The 25,260-nt window shown below is 42.8% G+C and overlaps 2 protein-coding genes across 3 annotated transcripts in view; one reads left to right on the top strand and one right to left on the bottom strand.

Annotated features, from left to right (window-relative positions):
- Positions 1–21,494, top strand: part of LOC122396425 (neutral ceramidase) — a 33,649-nt gene extending 12,155 nt beyond the window's left edge. For both annotated transcript variants that reach the window (XM_043394806.1, XM_043394807.1), the window contains 8 exons: positions 16,836–16,958; positions 17,521–17,715; positions 18,011–18,241; positions 18,594–18,689; positions 18,877–19,047; positions 19,586–19,701; positions 20,371–20,539; positions 21,220–21,494. In XM_043394806.1, coding sequence (XP_043250741.1) covers positions 16,836–16,958; positions 17,521–17,715; positions 18,011–18,241; positions 18,594–18,689; positions 18,877–19,047; positions 19,586–19,701; positions 20,371–20,539; positions 21,220–21,264 — 1,146 coding nt within the window. In that variant the 3' untranslated portion in view covers positions 21,265–21,494. The remainder of the gene's footprint in view (positions 1–16,835; positions 16,959–17,520; positions 17,716–18,010; positions 18,242–18,593; positions 18,690–18,876; positions 19,048–19,585; positions 19,702–20,370; positions 20,540–21,219) is intronic.
- On the bottom strand, positions 172–5,202 carry LOC122396426 (cuticle protein 19-like). The gene is made up of 3 exons (XM_043394808.1): positions 5,140–5,202; positions 2,004–2,267; positions 172–456 (listed from the first exon to the last, which is right to left on the bottom strand). Exons 1-3 carry the CDS (start codon positions 5,146–5,148, stop codon positions 172–174), a joined length of 558 nt encoding a protein of 185 aa, XP_043250743.1. The 5' UTR covers positions 5,149–5,202.
- Positions 21,495–25,260: the final 3,766 nt, after the last annotated feature.

Below are 25,260 nucleotides of genomic sequence, written 5' to 3'. Positions count from 1 at the left end.
ATCGAAGTTTCGGACACGTAGGTAACCGACTATGGAACCGGACTTTCGGGATCAGCAGAATTCAGGGCTGATCTCTGAAAATGTGACGCGTCCCTGTTCGATCACCTGCGCGGTTTAACGAAGCGATTCGTCGTTGACCCTGTTTCTGCTTCCTTCGAGATCTCCCTAAGTTTAGTAGTGCTTCTCATAATCTTCGTAGCTGTTGAAGTACGCTGGCGACACGTACTTCGCCACGTGGATGGGTTTAGGGTGGACAGCTGGACCGACCTTCTTCACGACAGCGTTGAAACCGTTGTGATCGTCTGCGGTGTACTCGACGATTCGGACGCTACCGTCGGGCTCGTTGACGCTGTAGGATCCGTGGACGACGTCGCCGTCGCGAACCTCGTGCTGGGTCTTTACATCTCCCGTGTGGGGGTCGTGCACGCCATAGTTGAAGGTGTACTTGGGGTGAGCCTACAATCGAGGAACAAACAATGTCTGTTTTGAGGGGAAAAACAAGTTGGGTTGTAAGGATTCAACAATCTAGGGCTCTATAGTAAAGAATTTATACAATGTTGCAGTGTGGGTGGACATATTGTAGCCACAAAGACCCTAACATCGGGTAAACATAGTTCTCAGCACCCTACAAACATCATAAAGTGGAATTTTTAGACCTCTGAAGTGGGCATAGATCAATTTCATAGTTACGCACAGGATGTCCTAGAATCCCTGAAAAATGAACTTTCTCCTAACTCATCTCCACTTAAGACATTGCATGGGATGGCCACCGGTAGCCTAACGTCAGAACACAAAAGTTTTTACCCCTACAATCATCATAAATTAGAGTTCTTGCACGGCTGAAGCGTTCAATACGTCAGTTTTATAGTTACGCGAAGGATGTCGTTGAACAGTGAACTTTCTCCTTACTTGCATATTTTCACTTAAGTCAACACACTCATAAAGAAAACGAAACCTACCAATTTTCTATAAATAGAGTCATTGAGAACACTATCAACGTATTACCAAGGTTTTTTCGGTGAAAATGAGTCCAAACATGACCTTGTTCGAACTACTCTAAATACGTTAAAAATTCAAACTAAAATTATTTTTTAATTTTGAGAACGTATGTACGTCGAGAATCTCGTCGATCCATTGATAATACGGATCCCTTACATAATTTATTGATAATGTATTTTCGAACATGGATCTACGATTCATATTTTCTGGACACCCTTTGTATTCCCACCGACATCGTAGACGAGTTACGAGTAAATAGGGGAAATAAACTATTCTCGTAGATGGAAAGTCTGGATGCATTGGATATTCGAACCCGTTCAATTGATATTATGTCCCACGTGAAAAATTTCGTAATTATCCACGTAACGAACATCCAGATGCTGATATTATAGACGATCGTTACGAGCAGACGTCGCGAGAAAGCGTCGCGGAAACGACCGCGACAATGAGATACATCGCGGAAGAGGTTCTTATGCCGGGCGTCACATTTCACAGCCAAGAATTTCAATTAAAGCACAGGTGACGCGATTGGAACTGAAGTCACACCCGTTGCTTTGGCTCCATACTACTTAAGATGGACACGGCACACGATTTCGGATGCAAATTAACTCCAAGACACTCCTTATCTCCCAGATCCACTATCATGGCAGACAATTGTCATGCAATTTGTTTCTCGATGTCAGAAATTAACATTCTAGGCATCGAAATTCTGCAGAATTTATTGCCCCTCGTCCCGATTTTATTGTTTTTAAATCAAAAAAAGGATTCGGATTCAAAACGAAGTTTTTGTTACCACTCTGCTTTGTTAAATTCAATCTTAAAGTAGCGCGAAGCCTTGAAAAATGATTTGCAACAAAATATTCGTTAAACCAATTCGAAATACGAGTTGTTTTATACAAGAATTATAAGGAATAGTACTACAGCGCCCTCATCGTCAATTAAAATGTCCGTTAGGTGACGAAGTCTCAATTTTGTGAAGATGGCTGACACTATTGGGCACTTACGTAGTAATCGTGGTCATGGTCACCATGATGGTCGTAACCGTGCACCCCGTGGTCGAGCGTCGCAGCGACATGCACCGGTGCGGCGGAAACCGCGTGGACTGGAACGGCTACCGTTGGCAATACCGCATGTTCTCCATAGTTAGAAACCCCCGAATACGCCTCGAGGCCCTCGTAATCGCTGTAACTGATCCCGTGACCTCCGTTGTAACCGCTTAGAACCACGGCGTTGCAGTATGCGGCCATTACGCAAACCAAGCACAAAATCTGAAATTTTAATTTGCAACTTAGATTGTATTCGACGAACTAGTTTATAGGGGTGAGGAATTAGCCATTGGAATCACAGGGTCGAGTGTACAGGGTCTAACCTCAACCTAGTTAGTCGATGGGGAGCATGGAGGATAGGAGGTAGCTAACCCCGAAACAGTTAAGAGGGTCTAGGTTGCAACTCTTCGCAGAGTGTCATTCGTTGCAATAAGTCTGAGGGAAGAATGCGGGGAATTTCCATTCTAGGTTGATCTACAAATTGAACAAAGAAGATGGACGAGATTCCTCTGTAATGCAAACCTAGTTATCTCAGTTATTTAGTTTCATCGTCGACCTAATGAATTCCTTCTCTCTGTAATTAATATCTGTTGGAGGGAAAGACTTCACGACCCTAACCTCAAAATATCGGGGAATTGTTTCGCTCCGAGTTCAAAATACCAAAATGGCTGCGCATTGTTATTTCATACCCCGTTAATAATTCCTTCGATAGGAAAATTTCCAATTATTATTTAGTCGATATCGTTTCAATGGAATGCCTTTGTGAATCTCAAAGGGTTCGTTGGAATGTCCATGACGAGCTTTAAACGGACGACGAAGCACGCAAGTTTCGCGACAAAAGGGGGTCGACGTGAAATCGATTTCCTGTTAACCGAGATTTTTCCCTCGTTGAATCCTTGCTCTTTCGTGAAAAATGTTAGCCACGCAGAGCCAGTATATCAGGAGTATGAAAGGGTCATAAAGCGAAGAATATTATGGCGATCATTTCGCCAAGCTAATACAAGCAACATAAACGCAACTTTTGCAATAACAATCCGTCCTCTCTTAAGGCTCGCTGGGAGAATGACGTATTTAATACGTTACGTGCTGCTCTTTAAAAGAATATGGAAACTGTCGTTCCAAGGCAAATCATTTAGCAACTTTCCATTTTTTCTCCTACGAACGTAGTATCTGCCATAACTATGAGATCATCTCTGTTATACGTTAAGTAGAATGAAAGAACAGTTAGCTATTATCATTTGAGTGTAACTAATATTATTCTGGGTATATCGTAGTATCTTTAATGTGAATACTATAGCTAGACTCAGGTGTAGCCTGGTTTGTGTACACAATAAGCCTCTAACGTAAACCTAATTGAGTTTAAACCAGGCCTGTGGTAGATTGAACCTGACTGATTGGAAGTTAATGAGCTGTTTAACCTAATTCATCTGGAATTCTGATCTGAGGTACAGTTAACTCAGGTTGATACTCGGTCCAAACCATTCCAAACGCTGATTGAACTAAGTTAATCAAACGCTGGTCTCAACGAGATCAAACCAATAGGATGTCTAGTAACTTTTCCATCAAGTTAGCAAGTAATTGATCAGCCTAACAATCTCGTAGTCAGAATAGTTTAGCTTACCATCAGGTCCAAGTCTAGCGAACCTAACTCAAACCTAGTCATACTACGTCAAACACACCTCGACAGGCTATCTTTCAAGTACCTGTTGAAATAATCTAGCCTAGGCTAACTTCCAAATTCTAGATCGGCAGTAGACTCAGGATCGTTAAACATTGTTTGGCCACTGGAGGGGTTCGACGAACGGGAGGCTGAAGTCATCGAACGCGTCGAGAAAGTTTCTCGTGTTTCGTCTTTCGCGTCGACCGTCTCGCGCTCGAATCACCCGCGTGTCTTCTCCCCGAGTGTCCCTTTTCACTTTCACGCCGACCTTGCTCCGCAAACCAACACGAATCCACGGAAGTGGTTAGAATCCACCACCTGGGCTATCGCGTTCTGTGGATTCCAAGGATAAGCCGCAATACTGTTGCTCGTTTTATCCTCGACCGAGGGTGTCGTTTGTCAAACAAAAGAACGAGCTGATGCTACGCGACACCGAGGCAAAACGATCTTTCTTGGACTCTTTGGAACAGTGCACCAGAGTAGGTGTCTTTGATTAGATTGTTGTAGGTTTGAAGATGTTTGGTAGACGTTAACTAGACTTTTAAGGATTCTTTTTTTAGAAATTGTCCTCTACATGTGAAAGGATTCTGTTTGGGTAGGACAGTTCTGTTATAAATGGGCATACCTAGGTGTTTGACTAGGTTTGAAGGTGTTTGCTAGGCGTTAACTAGACTTTTAAGGATTCTTCTTCTGAAAATTGTCTTCTATAGGTAAAAGGAGTCTGTTTAGGTAGGACAGTTCTGTTACAGATAGGCATACCTAGGTGTTTGACTAGGTTTGAAGGTGTTTGCTAGATGTTAACTGGACTTTTAAGGATTCTTTCTCTAGAAATTGTCCTCTACATGTGAAAGGAGTCTGTTCAGGCAGGACAGTTCTGTTACAGATAGGCATACGTAGGTGTTTGACTAGGTTTGAAGGTGCTAACTAAACTTTTAAGGATCTTTTTCCCGAAGCTTGCCACGTAGATATGCAAGTATCGTGGCTCTTTATGATGATTTCTAACGACACGTAAATTAAATTCTAACAATCGTCCTCTATCGTTCAGAAAAGAGAGAAATCGCAAGGCATCAAGTACCTAGACGATCAACGAACGATTGAAAATTCTACTCTTCGCAGACCGAATGGAACTCGAACGACTTTTATTATTTATCGAGGCAAGATGGAATACCATGTTTCGCAAGAACAACCCACCGCCTATTTGCCGAGCCATCAGAGGGGAGTTCCAATTTCTGCCCGGTGTCCAAATACGCGTCGTCCAGCCGTTCAGGGGGGCAAAAGTTAAGCTGGATGAACGTCGAAGAATTACAAAAAAAGTTCCGAAAATCCAAGCGGCCGCGACGAGTATCGGGGCACAAGAACGGAAACGAGACTCCTCTGACGGCTCCCGCGCACGCACACGGCCATTTATCCCCCGGTGTTAAACGAACATCGTACCTTCAGCATCGTTGCTCGACTCGTAGGGTGGCCCGTTTAACTGGTATATGCGAAAACAGCGCGATACTCACTGATAGCCGTTATTCCGGGACGATCGTCTTATATCTATCTCCCACCAGCGTGGCTGTCCCGTTCCGGGCAAAGGCTCTCGTCCTCCTACCGCCTGCCCCCCCCGTCCGCCCCCTCTGCTTCCCCCCCCTCGTCGTCATCTGCGGTTTCTTCTTTTTCCTGCGCGAAAACCGCCGACAGCGTCTGTCCACGTGCCGGGGGTATTTTTTTCTTTTTCTTTTTTTTTTTAACGAATCGAGCACCGGCGAAAGGACGCTCGTTCTCTGTCAGGGTACTTCCGGCCAGTATTCAAGAGTCGCAGAACATCTTGGACACCGTCGTTGGGAAACGAGGAATCCACGCTTTCGATGAAATTCGATTTAACCCTTCGCTAGCGAAGCATTCCGACACCGTTTATATTTATTTCGTTTATGATCGATATCGTGCGCTGTCGTTTTGAATATTTTGAAATTTCCCGCCATATCAATTTTGTCTCGGGAGTACGAGATTTCGTTCAAGGGTTGATGGGTTCTGGTTCATTTTTTTTTTAATTTGATTGCGATAGAGTTCCTCGAATGCTTTTGCGACGCACTGTACGTACCCGGGACGCGTAAGCCTGGTAGGGAGGGAAGAAATTAATTTGGCGAGAAAACGAACGCGCGAAGAGAGGCGTGGCTGCCTCTGTTACGTTGGGAAGTGTTGTAATATTCAGGAGAGTCGGAACAAAGCTCGCCTGTGTGGCTCCTGTGCATAGCTAATAGAACGTCGTTGCTCCCGATGCAATCGCGAACTGGGCTAACGAATTCCCTGGAGGCTAATGATGCACGACACTTTTCCATCCTGGCCTTGGATACATCATTATATTTTAAATAATGATTTTTATTGCAACTCTGTACCTTCGGAAACTGATACACTACGATCCAAATTGAGCGACGATGGCCTAAAAAAGATTGGGCAGTGTTTCACACTGGACTGTATTTGAGTGGTTCTAGCTTCTGTTTATGTGTTTTGAGAACACAGTGAATGCGTGGGAAGATCGTGAGTTTTGTCACGTATCCTGCAGGTGCTTGAGACGTTCAAACACAGGACTGCACTGTCTTAAATTTAGCATGACTGGTGTATCATAGACCACGAACAAAGTATCACTTAAAACACAAAATTTTAAAAAAGGTAGGTCAAAAGTTTAAACTGAACCCATTTCCCCGTAAGAACTCCCAATTTAGAGGCATCAAATTTTGAAATCAAAAGCACCTTCGTTAGAACTCGTATCTCAACACTAAAACAAAATAGAAATTGTCGTGTGCTGCATCAAATTCGTGTGAAATTAATAGCAATGCATTTGCGAGGATTCGCCGATTAAAATGAGTCCAAACACGACCTGATTCGGTCGATCCTCGATTACACGTGATTGGCGTAAGCGTTTCCAAAATTAAAAAAATTATTCAAATTACGTTTTAGCGTGCCAGACATGGTCCGATCGACGTCGTGTTGGGGCTCATTTTCATCGTGAAAGTTTCGCCACTATGTCAATGATATTTTCATGAAGATATGGGGAAAAATTTACTAGAAATTATCTCGAGCAAGGGCTAATAAGAATCGTATTCGTTAGTTGGCAGAGTTATTACGTCCATTGAATAAATATGAGAAGGGGGTGATCGATTATGGTTAAGGGTACAAATTAGGCCTTGAAACCTAGAGTTATTGCAAAATAATCCGGCAAAGGCGTGGTCCTCCTTAACTCCTCTCAAATGACGCAACAATACATCCAACAAAGCTCGTTTGTCCACCTGAACCAATGACGCTGTTCTCTCACGCGTTATGAGACGCGCATGGACGTTATGCAAAAACGACGATTTCGCTCGTTTATTGCGACCAACCAGGTCAAGAGCGACTATTATAGAAAAACGGGACTCCTTAACGTTCTGCATTCCCTTTCTTTTTTTATTCGTCCATTTTATCAGACTGAATTTCATCGAACCGATTCACATTCCAGTTTTTATTATTATACGTCCAATAGTATTAGATGTCTCAAGCAGAAGAATTAAAAGAAAAATCGATTAGAAAATTAAAAAAATAGTTGGATACGTCCTAAAGTAATTCCGAAAAGATTTAGCAACAACTTTGCCTGCTTTTGTTCTATTTATTCGCGCCAGAGGGCGTCGACGTTTACATAATTAACCTAAAAAGATAAATTGAAGGCCCTATTCTTTCAACGTCCATTACGCAGTCGCGTCTTATTCACAATGGCGGCGATTGGATTTCACAGAACCCTTTGTTTACGCCGACGGTTTGCTACACTATAGTCTATATCTTTCGAGGTGACGAAAATTCGACGATTTCACAAAGATTCTCGTTTCGAACGTTCGTTTTCAACGAATACTTTTCCATGGATTTCCGTGTGACGTCGCCATTAATCGGTGGACCGACAAAGGAGGTTATGTACAGTGATACGATTCAAATAAGATTCGTCGAAACGATTTGGTATTCTCGACTCGCGGAGCAGTTCATGACTGGAGGTAAAAATCTCTTTAAAACGTAGCAGAGATATCGCGGGACGACGATCAAACTTTTGCATCCTTTCTGCGTCTTTGCATAAAGATGCGACTGCGCATCCTCGTCACGTGACGTTGCCACACGGGTCACGTGACTTTTGAATTCCGACGCTCGGAACGACCGCGAACGTCTACGTGAGTTATTTGTAAAATTAAATGCCCTGGATCTTAAATTACCGTCTTTTTGAAGAACCAAATGTGATTTAACTTACAGAGGAAAACGTTATCTGTATGGAAAATAATCAACTTTTCAAAAATAAAATTCGACACAATGCTCGATTGTTAAATTTTGCTCGAATTGTACCATAATCATAACGAAAGGATCGAAAGGTAAATAAAATTGATCATCGAGACTGCTTGACACTGTTTCTCGAATAAAAACATCGAAGCTGAAAGACAACCGGTTCTCTTTATTTGATATTTAACGTCGTACGTCGTTCGTAACTTCGAGTGGTTTTTCTTCGCGAGTCGCGGACGCATTGAAGAAACAAATCCTTGAAAAATCGTTTCACAGATCCGACTGGTCAGATGTAAAAACGCCTAATGATAATAACGTTGCCAAACCTTGGACTGGTCCCATTTGGGGACAAACGGTCTTTCGAATGGAAACGATTTCTTCTTTCCTTATTTCGTCAAAGCAAAACTTCTAGAAGCGATTCGATCCTGAAGAAGGGCCTTGTCGAAGCGAGGACGTACTTTACGGCCAGTTGAAGTAGATAGTGTCCGTGGTCAGACGGCGTGAAAGGGTCATTAAAGAAGAGTACCTGTTACTCGAGCCAGTCCGCGAGCAAAGCGTCGAGAGATATTCCGTTAACACCTTTCGTCGTTTCAAAATTACATCGTCCTGTGAAATATTATATTTTTTAAACGAAATTTGAATTTTCGAAGGCATCGAAATTTATTTCGTTCGCGAACGACGTAAAATTCACGTTACAATCGATCAGACCCGCCCTCTATATTAATATTTGTCGTGATCATTTTTGTCCTCGTTGATTGCATCACACCTTGTTAACGAAATCACGGTGACAAGCATGTGGTGGAGAAATTTGCGCGCACAGGATTAAACAAAATCCACGTCGACCAGGTCCTGGAACTTAGTCATCCAGTTAGGACTTCTACGATTAAAAGGAATAATTAATACTGAATTTTGTAATGGGATTTACAGATTCAAAATTTTATTGACATTAATGTCTCGTATACAGGAGTTGCCATACCGAATATCGTGATTCTATTATATAATAAAATAGAGCTGAACATGTGCATACATACACAAACCCATACGTACAGAATGGTGTAACCTGTTTCATTTTTCATATAAAAAATTTAGTAGTATCACTTTTACATTTGTTGAAGTCAGTATGCCAAATTTTACGATCTTTTGATAAATCAATTCTGAGATATAAAATCAAACAGAGCCCAACAAACTTATACGTGCAGAATTTTATAACCAGTTTTTTTGCATTTTCTTAACCGAGGGCAACTTAAAAGATGAAAAAATAATAAAATCCATTGCAGGTGGTTTAAATTGTTACCAATTTTAATTATTCCTCGAATCAACCTACGGTTGCTGATGCTTGTACTGTTTTTATTCAGAGGGATACAATTTCTGGTAATTGGAAAGTTTGATAATTTCGTTACACATTTTATTTCGCGCCAGGTTGCCTAATCGCGATGCAATGTTCCTGTTTCACTGACCAATACTTTTCACGCGACGGCGTTCAAGAGAAGTGAAAGCACTTCGCGAACGAGCCCCGTTATTTCCCTTCCGATTCTAAAAGAAGCTTTAACTACGCGAAGCACGCGCTGCCTCGGACCTGGAAGAGGCCCAGAACTCGTCTCTGTTACGATTCTAACAGCCGTGAAACCGTGAAAGGTTGGCTCGTGACCGTAATGCCAACGCGAGACGGGATACCTCGGTAATGCTCTAACACGGTTTACGCCCGTTCACCGCGTGTCATCGCGGCGACGTTTAATACGAGGTAGTCGAAATGGCAGAAAGGAACGATCGCGGAAAACGGCTACACACTCCCACGGTTTGGGGCGTGTCTAAGCGTTCGCCGCCAACTTCCGGTTCTGAGCGGCACCTGGCAGACCCAACGCTCTTCCAGGACCCCTTTCAGTGGACTCCAAGTGACTCACGCCGTGAGTAATCTGGATCAAAATTATATTTTCAATAAGAACACGATATCAAAAATGCTATTTATCTTTTTCAAATTAAAATTACGACGTAAAAAAAAAGCGAGTGCAACGACCATTCGGTGCAATTCGACCCGAAATTTCATTTTGACACATCGTTAATTTATTAATTTGGCATATTTCTATATTTCCACCATTGTGGGATATAGTATACGAAATATAGCATAGTGTAACGTTTCGTATCGGTTGTATAAGACACGCTTATCCATCGTGGTTCAAAGTACCCGTGGAGGACATCTGCATCGTTTTCACAGTTGTAAGGCATAGTTGGTTGAAGCACCTCATAATCATCATATGTAACACCTTTATCGCATCTCTGATCGCCGCGGTAGTTTTCACGGAAAGGTTTTCCGTCGTATTGATATTTTCAGCGCCAAGAGTCATATCTCTTTTCCTAATCGTGTGGCTCCCTGTTCGAAGGTTCTCCCCCCCTGTTACTTCTCTCTCGGTTGCTCTCCTCCTGTCACGCCTCTGTCAATCGGATACAGGTGTGATGCAACTCATTGTTTACGAGCGGCATTTCAATACAATCGTGTGAGAACTCCGGCTGCAAAACGTGGGGAAGAAATGTCTTAGCGTATCCTTGGCACACCCCGATACACGTACCGTTTGTCGCGGCTGGGCCTTGCTCGAGCGAGGCCATTTTTATCACCCGAAATTACTCTCGTTGCACCAGAACTGCCTGCATTTTTTTATCCTTTGAAATCAGGCCACAAATCCTGAATACCACAACCAGGTCTACCACTTGAGTATTCAGGAGTTGTAAACTTGGATCGACGTCTCATCCTTCTTTGAGTCATGCACCAAAGGGTTAAGAACGTTTCTCTTTAGGTCAATCTTGATGTCAGACTCTAAAACCATTCCCCAAGGACCTGGTCCTTTGATCACAAAGAAAATTAGTGTCAATTTAGGTCCATAGTGTTCAGCAGTACCTAGCTCAAAAGCTTAGGTTTGGGTTAGGCCTGGGTCCCAACCTCCTATGTCCAAAGACATCGTGTTCTACTCCCTATTACACCACTAATTTTTGGTTTTGGGCTTGGAACTAGCCCTTCCGTTATTATCCAAGTCTTCCCAGAGTCCTGACCCTTCAACTACAGAGATTAGGTGCTACTAAGCAGAGTATTCGAATCGATCATCATTCCTGAACCCACTAAACCGACCAGTGCTCCATTAAATTTTGATACAGCTGAAAGGAGTACATGTTCCTTTGAATAGGAACGAAAGGAGATATTGTGGCCACTCGAAGCAACGCGTAATAGTCGATGATTGGAAAAGAAACGAAATTTCGAGCTGGTCTCCTTCCTGATCGCTAGAAACTATCAATAAGAAACAGATGCGCTTGTCATTCTGGAGCAGTAGGACGACGGAGCCTCTGAATAGTTAACGCGAGTGCATTTGGATTTCATGCACACGCGGTGTTCCGGGGCAGCCGAGAGTGAAACTTCCTCGGTTGAATAACCGTGTCGTAACTCAGAAGGAAGCTGATCTTTTTCAATTTGCTTTTTCCCCGCCTCGTGTCGTCGTTTCCTGGCGCATCAGCCGCCAGTGGACCCGAGTAAAAGTCCTCGGGATGATGTGCTCCGAGTCGAGACGAATCTCGTGGAACGTTCGGCAGCCCCTGCGTATCGACTAGTACCGTAAGGAAACGACGCTTCCTTCTAAAATCGAGACTCCGGGTTTCTACAGTCTGGAAAGTGGACATTGTTACGCACGTTCCTCTCGCATCTAATTAAAACATAATTGACGAGTTACGCAAACGTCACGGTAGCGAAAGGGGGCCATAGTTGCGCAAATTCGACGGGCAACGGGAACCGCGAAGGATTTAACTTCGATGATCCGACCTCGCCGCGCCGAATTTACGAGCAATTTTGTTGGCGTACGTAGCCGGCGATCCGCGAGTCTCGCAACTTCCTGGTGATTCATGCGCGGGCACCTTAAAATCGAGCGTTGCGACAGGGCTGGTTTCACGGATGGCGGAGAAAATTGAGATGTACGAGATTCTGAAGATTACTTCCCTTTTGCGGTCGTTTCGTCTGTGTACCGCTTGATGAAACGTGGGCGTGACCGTCGGGCATGAACTAAACACAGAGAAGCGGCGAAGAAAGTTTGTACGAAGTCAAAGGTCGTGTATAATCTTGTTTCCGAGTAATAGCAGCTTGCACCATCGCGATAATTCTCTAGACGAAATAGACTAACTTATTCCACTTGGTTATTTATAATTAATATTTAATATCTTAATGCAACGTCGATTAAAGGTCGTACAACAATTATTGCCTCTATAAATGCAGGCTCTATCAAGATTTTGTTTATAGTCGCATCTATAGATGTAAGCTCTATCGAGGTGTCGTTTATAGTGATTTATGATAGTACTACTAGAGATAGCATAGAGCAACACTTGAACTATAGTGGTTTAATCTATACAAATATAGCATCCATCGAGGGTTAGATCCACAAATATACCTTCCATAGAGTTCGTATTTGTCGATACAGCGTATGTCAAAATTTAATTCGTAGTAATTGCAGGATACTTTTATAGTTGTAGTATTTATTAAGGATGCATAACGATGGTTTCTCGATAGAATAAACCTGCCGAGACTAAATCTATACATTTATATTGCTTCTCTACGTGCAGCCTCTATTGAGACACCTATGATATCTAGAGAATTTGTACTTATAACGATTGCATCTTTGAAAGTGACGTCTATCGAGGTTGGCCATACAGAACGTCGATTATCCTGATAGTTCCTCGGTATCGTAGTCTAATTTCCCACTTGGATGCGTCAAGCTTTAGCCCGATACGACATCGCCGTGATTACCCCAAGGAGTTCTAATTGCCGCGGCCAATTTGATCCCACGATGAAAGAACACCTCGTAGCCCATGAGCAAGGGTCGATTAACGCTCGTGTGTAGTCGAGGGGGGGACGAATGTGGAGACACGGAATCGAAGGATAGGACACAGTACGAACAGAGGCAGGTAGGACAAGATAGAGTGAGCGAGGAAAAAATGGAACGAGCCGAACCGGCATGGCGATCCACGTGTTTACACGTTCCTGTTCCCACGTATGTTGAAGCAGGACTTTGCAATCGCTTACTATCTCGCCTCATTATGTCGCTTATCTCGGATCTCGAGAGACACGATTCTGCTTCCGCGCATGAAAATCTTTTGCCCGCGAGCCAGACGACGCGTCGTATACGTGCGTCGTTATAATCCAGACGCTGGCAATTTGTTATGGGTTAATTTCTGCTGAATCAGATCAGATGAAACGGGACCCGGGGAAATTAGATATTAGATTCGCGACTGGGTGGAAGTAGACGAAGTAATCGAAGGTCAGCATTATTATTATGGACGATACGTTCACTGTCAGGCAAAATATTTCGCTAACTTTAGCTTCTCAATTAGCATAATAAGTTTAGGATAGCCTAGATTCAACATTACATATTCTAAATTACGTATCGTTGCTCAAATATTCCTCTTAGTTCTCTCAAATTAACGTGTCAAAGTATCGAACTGACGACGTAATAGATACGCCGCCATATTGCTTTCTGTTCCCACGTGGCGCTGTGAACTACATCTTTGGTCTTTTTTAAATTACACAGACTTTAAAAGTCTGATTCAGAATTTATAGGTAACCGAATCGTATAAAAAAATGTTATTCTTCGTTTTTGCACTTAGAATCACCCCCTGTTCGTTGCAGAACACCCTGTGCATGACAACGTATGCACGATAATCGGTATCCAAGAGATATAGTGGGACAGGGGACCGTATGAAAATGTCGAAAGAGTACCAGAGCCGATTCGAACAACCCAAGTGCTCTCTATCTCTCTCTGCAAGGATCACCGAGACGTCACGCGATACATCCGATGAAAACCACATCGACAGCCGATCCGGCCGATCGAGTGGGAAAGTGCAACCGGTGGAGGCTGCTTCTAAACTGCTTCCCAGTAAACGCCACACCCTGCCGAGACTTTGTGAATCACGAGACACGATTCATGCTCGGCGCTCGCAAGGACGACGTCGTTTTCTTCCTCGAACAACTGCAGGGGACTGTTTTTTTCCCGCCAGGAGACCTCGCGAATCACGCTGGGCAGAGGTTTCACACGTCCCGCGGTAGCGAAAGGCGTTTAGCCGCTACTCGATCGTTCCTATCTCGAAATTGGAGTACGAAAATTTATGTGCTACCTGTTTCTGCTGTGCTCTCTCGTTCCACGGTTTGCCAATCATCTTCGATTAAATTTCTTCCCATGGATGACGTACATTTGTACTGTTTGCGTTCCTTGGATCAATACTTCATCCACGACCCTCGTCGAGAAGTGGAATTGCTCGGTCATCGGAGGTTCTGCCTCGTTGAATGAACGAACAATCTTTCCTAGGACCGTGACTGTTCGATCCAACGCAGTACGGAGAATCCGTGAACGGTAAATGGTTCAATGTCGATCGACGGAAGGCTTAAATCATACTACCGTAATAACCGTAACGCGTGTGAACGTAAGGACTCGTCAGCTCCCACTTCATTATGGATGCACCACTGCGTGTAAATACGTACGCGTAATTAACGACGGACCTATGATGAAAACTTATTTGGCGCTTGCATCCTTCGACGAGAAAATCACGAGATCGAGACACGGATGTTTCCTCTTTCGAGCAATCATTTTTACCCCAGATTCAAGTCGCTAAATCATCCCTTACTATTCATGTTTAAGTAGCATTCTATTGTTATATCTCATATTATACTTTCCTCGTCGAACACTATACGCAAAGTTTTATATTATTAGTTTTTACGATTGCAAAGAAAATACAAAGATTGATTCAAAGTCCATTCTTTTGAATGAAGTTATCAATTTTCGAATACCTGTAAATTCAATTTAATTAACTCGAGAGTTTTTTTATGAAGGACCTGCAATCTCGCTTTGTTACCTCGTCGACAGCTTAAATTAATCCTGCCTTTGGGAGATTCTCTTTATGGTAGTTCTCGATCAATTACCAATATTTCAAACCGCAGCGCAAAGTTATTCATTAACTTACGAGCTTCTCTGTAGCTAGACAAGGTGATCGATGCCTTTTAGCAGACACTGCAACAGCAATCCTCGTGCTACTAACAAAAATTAAAAAATTCTTGTTACCGATAAACATGAAATTAATTCATACTGCGAATATACATTTTTCTACCGTTTAATTTTTTACAAATGACAATTATTTGGGCACGAAATTGAATAAAGCTCAGCCCCATAGAGCTCAAGTGTCCTTTTGATCATCCACACCTTCAATGGATGTGACAACGTCGAACAAATATGCTCGATTGAATAATTATGAACTGCAGCGTACACGCCTAAGATCGCCATTGTCAGGTTGCACGCCATTTTATTGAGAGCAATTAACACTAATTGTAGGTACAGTCACAATCTGACTTGTGTCGTATGCACGAACAATCAGACTCATGTTTACTTGCTTCGTTTTATATATTTCATAATAAAAAACGTTCTCCTTGAATGTCGCTTGCACAATTTAACTCTGTACTACTGCATCGTTCGTCGCCATCCTTCGCCGCTGTAGACAACAGTTGCATGAATCGAAACATGCGCCTCTCAAGTTGCAAAAATCGTTCTCAAATGTGCATTATGCTCCCTAGGTGTTTTTGAAGATGAGAACAAGTGACATGGGGGGCTGGGTGTCAAAATAAGGGGACTTTAAAGTGAAGTAACTTGTAAGCGACCAGTAAGGCGTTTCCTCTCCGCAGGACTCGAGTCCTCCCTACTTTGGGAAACACTGGCCTATTCCATCTGTCTGTCGCGGCGACTCTATGTCTTCGTTTCATGCATGCCGTGTCGTTCTCTATCAGAGATCGCATCTTCGTGCACACGCAACCTTACCTTCCGCCACTTTCCCTCGGTCGCGCGCATGGAAACGTGGTAGTGCGTGGCGCGCGAGGCCGAACGATCGGCGCTGCAATCGCACGCGGTCAAGAACACCGAACCAAGGAAGCTTTTATTAATAGCGGCGATTCGCGTCAATGACGGGGGTTGGTACTGCATCGAGGAAACGGTCGACGATTAATGTCAAGGGACAGAACGTTCGATTTTGGTCGATAGCTGTCAGTCTTGGCTACAGATTTCCTCCATTTCGGCCGTTTACCTCGATTTTCTGCTCGCAAATAGATAAATTGATATAAGAAACGTAGAAAAAAGGCCCTGTAAAAAACGAAGTGGTATAATCCATTTCTCGTTACAGATTCCCTTTTGTAGACCCGGGAGCCCTAAATCCTTGGACGTCACATTGCAATTCATTAATCTTCATCCCCTTTGTCACGTAGCAAGAAAGCTGACACTCGTATCTGGCAAGGATAGGAACCCAACTGTACCAAATCGATTTTAACGATCTTTTGTAGGACGTCTTAACAAATTTTCATTAATAATATGCTCTAAAGAGATAAGTGAGCTCTATAATGGAGTACTCTAGCCAAATATGCTCTACGATAGAGCACTCTAACCAAGTATGCTCTATAATAGCGTACTCTCGTTAAGTGTACTCTACAATAAAGTAATCTAAATAGATAGAAATTAATAATTCTTAATAAGAATCGCACTGTAAATACTGTGGGGTAATATTTGCACCGTCGCAAGCGCCATCTACTTTCCACGGTTGAACAACCGCGCAAGAATAGGGGTCTGATTAACATACGTCTCGCCTGCTCTTTAACCGTGACGCGGTCAGCGAAGAGCGTTCTCCAGTTTCGAGAGTAGATATTAGCATCATAAAGCAGAAACACGGAGGATTGGTTTCTAGCTTAGAGAGGCGGATATGCGTTTCGTGCGTGCCTGGCCGGATCGTGTACACACCGCGTTGCGTTGTTCCCGCTATATGACTCGATTCCATATTCACGTTTCGTTGCCCGGTGATTGCAGCGGCTGTGGCAGGATGGGAACGCCAAGGAAGTGATCGGGCCCCTCCGCGTGGTTCATCGCTACGTAAACATGCCGGAACAAACGGCCGAATTCTACAACGATACCACGAAAAAGACCGAGAAGGTAAGATCTCTTACTTATTATTTAGTTAAGTTATTTTTCCACGTTATTTTACACACAGATCTTGAAACTGAATAGGTATTTGCAGTGTCGATCACACGGTATGTTTTTATTATTCAGCTCGATAGATCATCCTTTTCACACCTTATCCCGTCGTGCCATTCACTTTCTTCGACACGCGCTCTCTCGATTTCAGACCCAGATAAAAAAGGTCGACTCCTTGGAACAAGACCAGTACAACATAAAAAAAATTATTTTTATTATATAACATATTTGCAGTAGAAATGATACGAAAATAGTGATCCTTGGAGCGTCGAATTATTTTCATAAATTTATTATTCGCCGGACGGATATTTTTTCCTTGCGACCGTTGGATAATTTCGGGGTTGAATGGTCGGGGGGTTGAACAACCACTAAATTCAGAGATAACGACCGAGGAAAGATTAAAATTGGATAGCCCGTGAATACCATGTCGTTACTTCCAGACAGTTAAGTTAAAGTGTAACCCTCGTACGGGTCTGCGGCGGGACAGTTTTGTTCATCGATTTCTACTCGATTTGGCCAGGTTCATGGCTGTCAGCCAGCCATGGGATACAGTTTTGCAGCGGGAACGATCGACGGGCCGGGCTCGTTCGCGTTCGAGCAGGGCACCACCACGGCGAATCCTCTGTGGAACGCTGTTAGAAATTTACTGGCCGTACCCACCACGGAGGACATCGAGTGTCATGGCGCGAAACCGATTTTGCTTGCCACTGGACGGGTAAATATCCCTAGAAAAAATTCCCTGGGATCGCAAATTTCCGCAAGCTTCAAAAGTGCTCTTGACCTTGCGACACGTTGCAGGGGGGAAGGATTCTGAGTGATCCTTTATGACCAAAAGATTCCCAATTTTATTTATACTGGCTGCGTCAGTACCTACCCCTCTGCAACATTCCAGGGTCAAGGTCATTTAAGTCACCACCCCTTTTTCCAGAGAATTATCCTATTCTTTATTTGGAAAATTCTGGTAATTTTTGAATGGGGTATCCTGTATAAATGTGGGGGACATTTTTCAGATGACTCTACCGTACGAATGGCAGCCAAAAATTATCGCGACGCAGGTCGCGCTGATCGGGAACGTTGTGATCGCCGGTGTGCCAGGAGAGTTCACAACAATGTCCGGAAGAAGATTGCGACAGGCTATCAGCACGGTCATGAACGACGCGTCCAACGACGAAACCTCCGTCATAGTCGCCGGTCTTTGCAATAGTTACAGCGATTACATCACCACACCGGAGGAGTATCAAGTAAATCGTGAATTACACTTACTCCCCCCCTCGCTTTGTATCCATTTTCTAACCATTACGATCGATGAAAATGAATTTTTCTTTGACATTATGTTAAGGCTGCTACAACCTTTAGATTAGTCGATGCAAGCGCCTAAAGTCTGACCGGATCGCTAGATCGGCAATCAGAGTTTATTGAAAACAGTTGGCACTATTCTTTAAACAGTTGCGAACTTAATAGTTGTAAAAATTTTATTAAATACGGCTCTAAAAAGACGATTTAAAATGGCTAACGGTTTCATCGGTGGTAGCTACTATATGAGACGAAAAAGAACACAATAATTACATAAATTGTTTCATCGCAACTTTCCAGATTCAGAGGTACGAGGGGGCATCCACCATTTATGGGCCCCACACGCTCACCATTTATCTGAAAATGTACCAGGAGCTCGTGACGGCTGCCATTCTCGTAAGTACCCATTCTTGGAGTTTAAATTCAACGCCCGCCAACAGATGGCGCTGCGTTGCGGTCACGTGCGTCACGTAACCTGAATTTTCCCGCCAATGAGAGCGCGCGTTCCTTTCAGGGCCGTTCTTTTCAGCTCCCAACACTACATAGAGATTTTATACCGACAGGAAATTTCTTATCGCTTCAGAAATCACACGTTGATCCTGGACCCACGCCACCTGACCTCAGGGAGAAGAATCTGCTCACGTTCGTGCCGCCAGTTCTCTACGACACACCGAAATGGGGTCGGAATTTCGGAGATTGCATCAAACAACCTCAGAAACTCGCCGCGCCCGGGGATATCGTCACAGCGATTTTCGTAAGTACGGCCGGGGTACTTTTTATTTTAGGTTAGGACACACGAAAGGACGTCCGTGACCCAGCCCGTCCTCGCGAGCACGTTGTATAAGGAGCGTTACGCAAAGTCTCATAATCGGGATTGTATACAGGGTCGCAATTCCATTTCGAGAATATCGTTGCAGTGCTTCGCGAATCATTGAGCGACACGTACCGCGAAACGAACGATTTCTATTCGAAATGTGCTGTACTTCGATGAACATTGAGGCATAAATTAGTAGCAAAGCAATCGAGCGATAATTAATTTTCCTAGGAAATTAATTATCGATCAACGACGACGACGAGCCGTTTGGTAAAACGTTTTTAGTGACGATCACGTCGATGTGAGATGTTTTATATTTTCCGCTACGAGAACGAAGAATCGATTCACGGTTTGCGCGGAGGAAAATAAAAATGGAAACTTTAAACAACTTATCCGTTATGGATGGACAAGTATAAACGTTGAAGATCGATTGATAACTCTCTGTTTGTTATTCGTTTATTTATTTTGTCTTGGACAGATCTCTGGTCATCCGCGTAACAATATGATGACAGAGAAAACGTTCCTGACGATCGAGAGATTGACGGACGACGAAGTGTGGGTCCCGATGGCCACCGATGCCAGCTGGGAGACAAAGTACGTAAATCGTTCCGGTTATTTACAATTTATATTTACGATATCGTCCAACACACCGGCACGTGCGCAACGATATCAGCCCGTCGCTCGATGCTGAATTAACGAATGCAAATGTTTGTCGTAAATATTCTGCGGGACATCGAACGTTTAATATTCTTTTGAAATCGCATTAGAGATTCATGGAACGAGGAAAATGAGCAAATATTGCTGGACATTAATATCGGAGGAGCAAAAACACGATTAAATTAATTAACTGAGCCGTACGGTTTATATTAGTGCGATAATAGCGCATATGCAGAGTGAAACGTCTCGAATCAACTGTTTTATACAGTAGATCGCCGAATTATTGATCACTGAGATCAATTTGATCTTATGTTATTAATACGATATTCGAAGTCTGTGTGTTTGTGATCTTCCCATAACTCCTATTTTTGTCTGATCCAGATGGAATTTTCTCTAGTTACTTGTTATGCTTCGACAGAAAATATAGGCTAACTAATTTGCCGGAAATATGAGCTATTGTTAACAAATCGGGGCTTAATTGTTGCATTAATCGAGGTTACGGATTCCCATTAAATCTAACCCTATGTATATTCATAAGATCGATAATCGAGAATCAGGTCCGCCAGACAGACGAATAATCATATCCATCTGGTATCAATGATACAGATTCGAGTGGAAGAGGACATCCGTGGTTCTAGGCTCGAGTCAGGTGACCATTACGTGGCAAGTCCCGGAGGGCATCAAACAGGGTGAATATCGCGTTAGGCACAACGGCTACTATCGCTACATCTTAGGTGGCATCTTTCCGTACTACGGGGTATCGAACCATTTCAAGGTAAATTGAAAAGTCTAGGGAACATTAGTAAAATGTTCCTTGTTCTGCAATCTGATGTATATTCTCTGTTACGAACGACTACTGCCGCTAGTGGCTCTGTTCTGAGAACTGTTGCATGTATCCCTAACGCAAATTGTTGCAATAAGCGAGGCAATACTGTGGGTATTTTGAATTCTCAATATTATATGTCCTTATATCTGATATTATTCATCAATATATTCAAGAAACATTAATAGTGATTTCTTTGCAAGTATCCCTAACGCAAATTAATGCAATAAGTGAGGCAGTACTGTGGGTATTTTGAATTCTCAATATTATATGTCTTTCTATCTGATATTATTCATTAATGTATTCAAGAAATATAAATAGTGATTTCTTTTCAAGTATCCCTAACGCAAATTAATGCAATAAGCGAGGCAATACTGTAGGTATTTTGAATCCTCAATATTACATGCCCTTCTGTCTGATATTATTCACTAATATATTTAAGAAACATAAACAGTGATTTCTTTGCAAGTATCCCTAACGCAAATTGCAACACACATTTGATGCGCTGTTCAATACTGCATATCTCTCTATGTAATTGATAAATTCGTCTGTAACACTGTGATACAAGTTGGGCCCAAGGTGTCCATTCCTGACGATTAATGTGTAATTTAGTTCTGTATCGATCCTTTCAGGTGGTTTCTGGACCAAACACTCGTGGAAGGCGATATTATGGATAAACCATGGTGCTTTAATCCTGAATGGACTGCTTACGCTTAACTGACGACTGAATTCGATTAAATTCGGTCACGAGGGCCATGGTGTACCCGTTTAAAAGTACCTCTCGCATTTCTCTTTTGTACAGTGGTGTGTATTGATCTCCTTGAGCCGAGGCCACGGTTTCGGATCGAAATGTGCGCGTGGCGGGACTTTTCGAACTGATGTATTAAAAATTGTGATCGTATGTCTAAATAGCAAATAAATAAAGATTTATCGAGACGGTTGTTATTCCCCGAAGACCATTCCGTAGAAGGGTGGATAGTTTTGCATGCAAAGTATCTGGAACCGATACCCGTAACCGCGTGATCGAGCTTAAAGAACTGCCCATAACTCCTAACGTCGGACTTTATGGCGCAAAGTTCGAACGTAGAAAGTTTTGAGCAAATACATTCGGTCATTTCACGGTAGTAGACGCGGTTCCTCTGCATACTGATGAGCCAGAAGTATGAAACTTTCTGCACGAAAGGATTTTCGTCCTTGAGCCACCGAAATTTTGGTGCTCGAACTTTTGTGGTACTTGATTTACAACGTAAGATTTAAACAAATTTTAAGAAAATTATATCTGGAATTCCTGCTCTAACTATAGGAATATTTAACACTTGCTGTAAACGAAAGTAATGTACCTTAATTTTGGTACCCTCCTTTTTCATCCCTCTGTACATCTTGAACAATTCGTTGCCTCAGTTTCTAATTCAGACACCTGAACGATGCAGCGAGTAATACTCTATTACGCAGATCGCGAAGAGAAAATAGAAACCGGGTACCCTTTTTAAAAATTAATCAAATTCGTTCGATCGAGCGTCACGAGCCGACGTGCATTTCCATTGGACGAAAGCAATTCCGTGGAACGTCTACGTTGATCCCGTTGTTGCGTAACGGACGCCGCAACATCGATAACTTTTTACTAGACACGAGAACCAGATTCCTGAGCTCGTCTTTTAATTAAATTTATTCGATTCGTATGGAAAACTACAGTTCGCCAATTATTCTCGCGTGTAAAAAGTAACGGTAACTCAAATTGGCCGCTTTGCGTCGGTCGAACGTTTATTAATTCCAAGAATAAAGAGTCGACATACATACGATTCCTTTTGAAGCAACAGTTATCGATGTTTTCAAAGGTGTTCCACGTCTTGAAATAAAATCGTACGCCATTATACGTATATTCCTAATGACCAGAGATGTCAGACGGAGCCACGGGTCTTCCGGGAACCCCGAGACCCCTCTACGGGTCTCTGCGTACCTCAGTTGACCACTGCAGATCACTCCTGATACTTCTGACAACGTATAACGATTACTACTTGCTACTGCTTGCCTCTGCTGACTCGGCTCTTGTCTTTCTCGCAAGCGCTCGATCGAGCCTCCGTTTCTATACACACACTCTTCGACCGACTTCTAAATGGACCATTCCAGCATGGATCAGCCTAGAACTCGTATTTACAAAAAAGTGTAAAGAAGTATCGACTGAATAACAAAATAAATATACACCGCTAAAGGAAGATTTTACTAACCCAACCTCGATAACACACCCGGTAGAAATTTGTCAGTTTCGAGTTCAGAGACCCAGCCAATAATCGCGAGACAAGGTCGAGCAGAATTTTTTTTTATCGAACAGGTTGTTCGAAAAAATAGGTTATTAACGCGTTTCTCTTTACCGGGTAAAACGAACCGAGAAAATAACAGAGGACGTAAAAATGCAGTAAGGAATGCGGTCGATGGCTGTACGAAATCGACGAATATATTTACGAGGGGCCAATTAAGAATACATCCGGTTTCTGCTGGAAGTATCTCATGACCGTCATATTGGTCCTGGTACCGGTCTTCGATTACTGGAAATCATTTTGAACGGGCGGTATTTCGAAACCATTCAAGGTCCCTAATTGGACTCCATGGCAAACCATTTATGGGGTACAACGATATTCGTAATTAAGGTATATCCGTTGTCGATACACGGAAAAATAGTACGCTGTTGGCCTCTGCTGATCTCTACATGCCTTTACTGGTGGCTAACTTGAGTTAGCAGGTAATGTCATGAAATTGTTTTATCTAGTTATACCCCTTTTTACCTGAAGTATAAGGTACGACTAAATGTACTTTTGAATTTTCCTACAGTCCTCCGCTGGCCTCTGCTGACCGTTGCTTACCACTGCTGACCTTCGTTATCAACTTCTGACATGATGTATAAGTATTCAAGCCTTGTATAATGTAAATCAATGGCAATATATGATATAATTTAACAGAATTCTATGTGTTCTCATCATTTTTACCTTTCTTTTCCTCTCCAAATCATTGCCTTAGTTTTAAGAGACCGTTTTTCCGGTTAAAATTGGATTCCCAAAGTGTCCAGCTCTCGTACTTGCTGCCAAAATCAAAAATTAACTTTAAAATTTTTTTTCTGCAACCTTCACTCTCGTACCTGCTGGCTTACAACATAGTCACGAAGTGTTTGAGTATCTTCTTCGATAAAGACATTTTTTGAAAATATCTCGAGATCTAATAATTTTTTTGCCATAGTACCCTAATCATTTTTTACGTAGAATGAACGGAAGAATCGATCTGTCTAAAAAAAAATATGCATTTCTATTTAAAGAAATGATGCACTTGTTAGTTGCACATGCACTGCTGCATCTAAAAGAAATTTAAAGGCCTACAGATGTAGCGCTCTTCGAACCATTTATCTTTCTCCTTTGGCATTTTTTCGTAAATGCAATAATAACGGAGTTATGACTTGTAACAATTGCGTGGACCACCCTGTATAGTGGTACAATAGTAGTATGTGCTTGTGTAACAATATATCATAGTACGACGTTTCTGTTTAACGTAAAAACAAATGGGGTCGATTTGGACGAAGGCAAGTGGCCTTGAAATGTCCTGGAATCCACCGTGTATCGATTTTCCTCTATGAAATAACAATGATTCCGTCAACCTCCCATCACCGCTCTACCTTCAATTCCACCTTCTTTCCGGGGCATATTAGGTGAAAGATTAAAGTAAGGCAACCGGGTGAAATCGTCGTTTGAGGGGAAATCGAACGGAACCATAAATCAAAGAGGTCAACCCACGGCCAACCTAACCTGACCCCGTCGGAAAAGCGATACGGAGCGTTGCTACGCGGAAAACTCGCGTGATGCTGTGCGACGAAAGAAACTAGAGAAGAACAGGATGGGGACCTCGGGGAGACCTTGCATCTACGAGTTAAACGACGCGAACCGAATTCGACACTTCTCGACAGAAACCGAGGAAGGACGTTCGGCTCTTCTTTCGAGGGAAGGATAGAATTACACCTAGAAGGATGAACCGAAGCGGCGGAGGGTTGTTTCACCCGCGAAACGTACCCAGAATACAACGGAAAAGAGTATTATTATGGAACGTCTCTTGGAGAATCTCGATTAGGCGTTGACTTCGAACGATTCAGTGAACTCGATCGAAGGGATATGCATTTCTCATCGAATTCTTTTTTTAATATGTAGTATCGAAAACTATATGTTATATTTAACTTCCGAGAAGAATTAAATAGGGTTATGGTTAAATTATAGAACGTTTGTGCTCTGTAATGTTGCTCTAACCACTATATTCGAATATAGGCCTCTAATTTATAGTTATCTGATCGCATCTATAATAGCTGGCGTCTTGGTATCTAACAGTAGCTACTGAAATAGACCCGTATTAATATTTATCCTATGCAAATGAGGCAATCGATTGCATTCCATGCGTTAGAGTCGACGATATATGGCCACGGTGGCCGCGATTGCACAGCCACTGTTGCCCTAGAGATTTGGCCTATACGAGCAGCCATGAATCATTCTCGTGGTGGTTATTATAGTGGATGCATGGCTACACTAATATTGAAGTCGTTTGAAGGTTTGTGAAAGAATGCCTGGAGTAAATTCTATCCATCCAATATTATTCAGTGTCCTGGAAGATGATAATAGTAGGGTGCAACCATAGGGGATGGCTCC

The sequence above is a fragment of the Colletes gigas genome, unplaced genomic scaffold, assembly GCF_013123115.1.
Source record: "Colletes gigas isolate AHSC1104 unplaced genomic scaffold, ASM1312311v1 Colletes_gigas_Sc00007, whole genome shotgun sequence".
NCBI lineage: Eukaryota > Metazoa > Arthropoda > Insecta > Hymenoptera > Colletidae > Colletes > Colletes gigas.
Note: the sequence above shows the minus strand (reverse complement) of the source record. Positions and strands in the feature narration are given on the sequence as shown.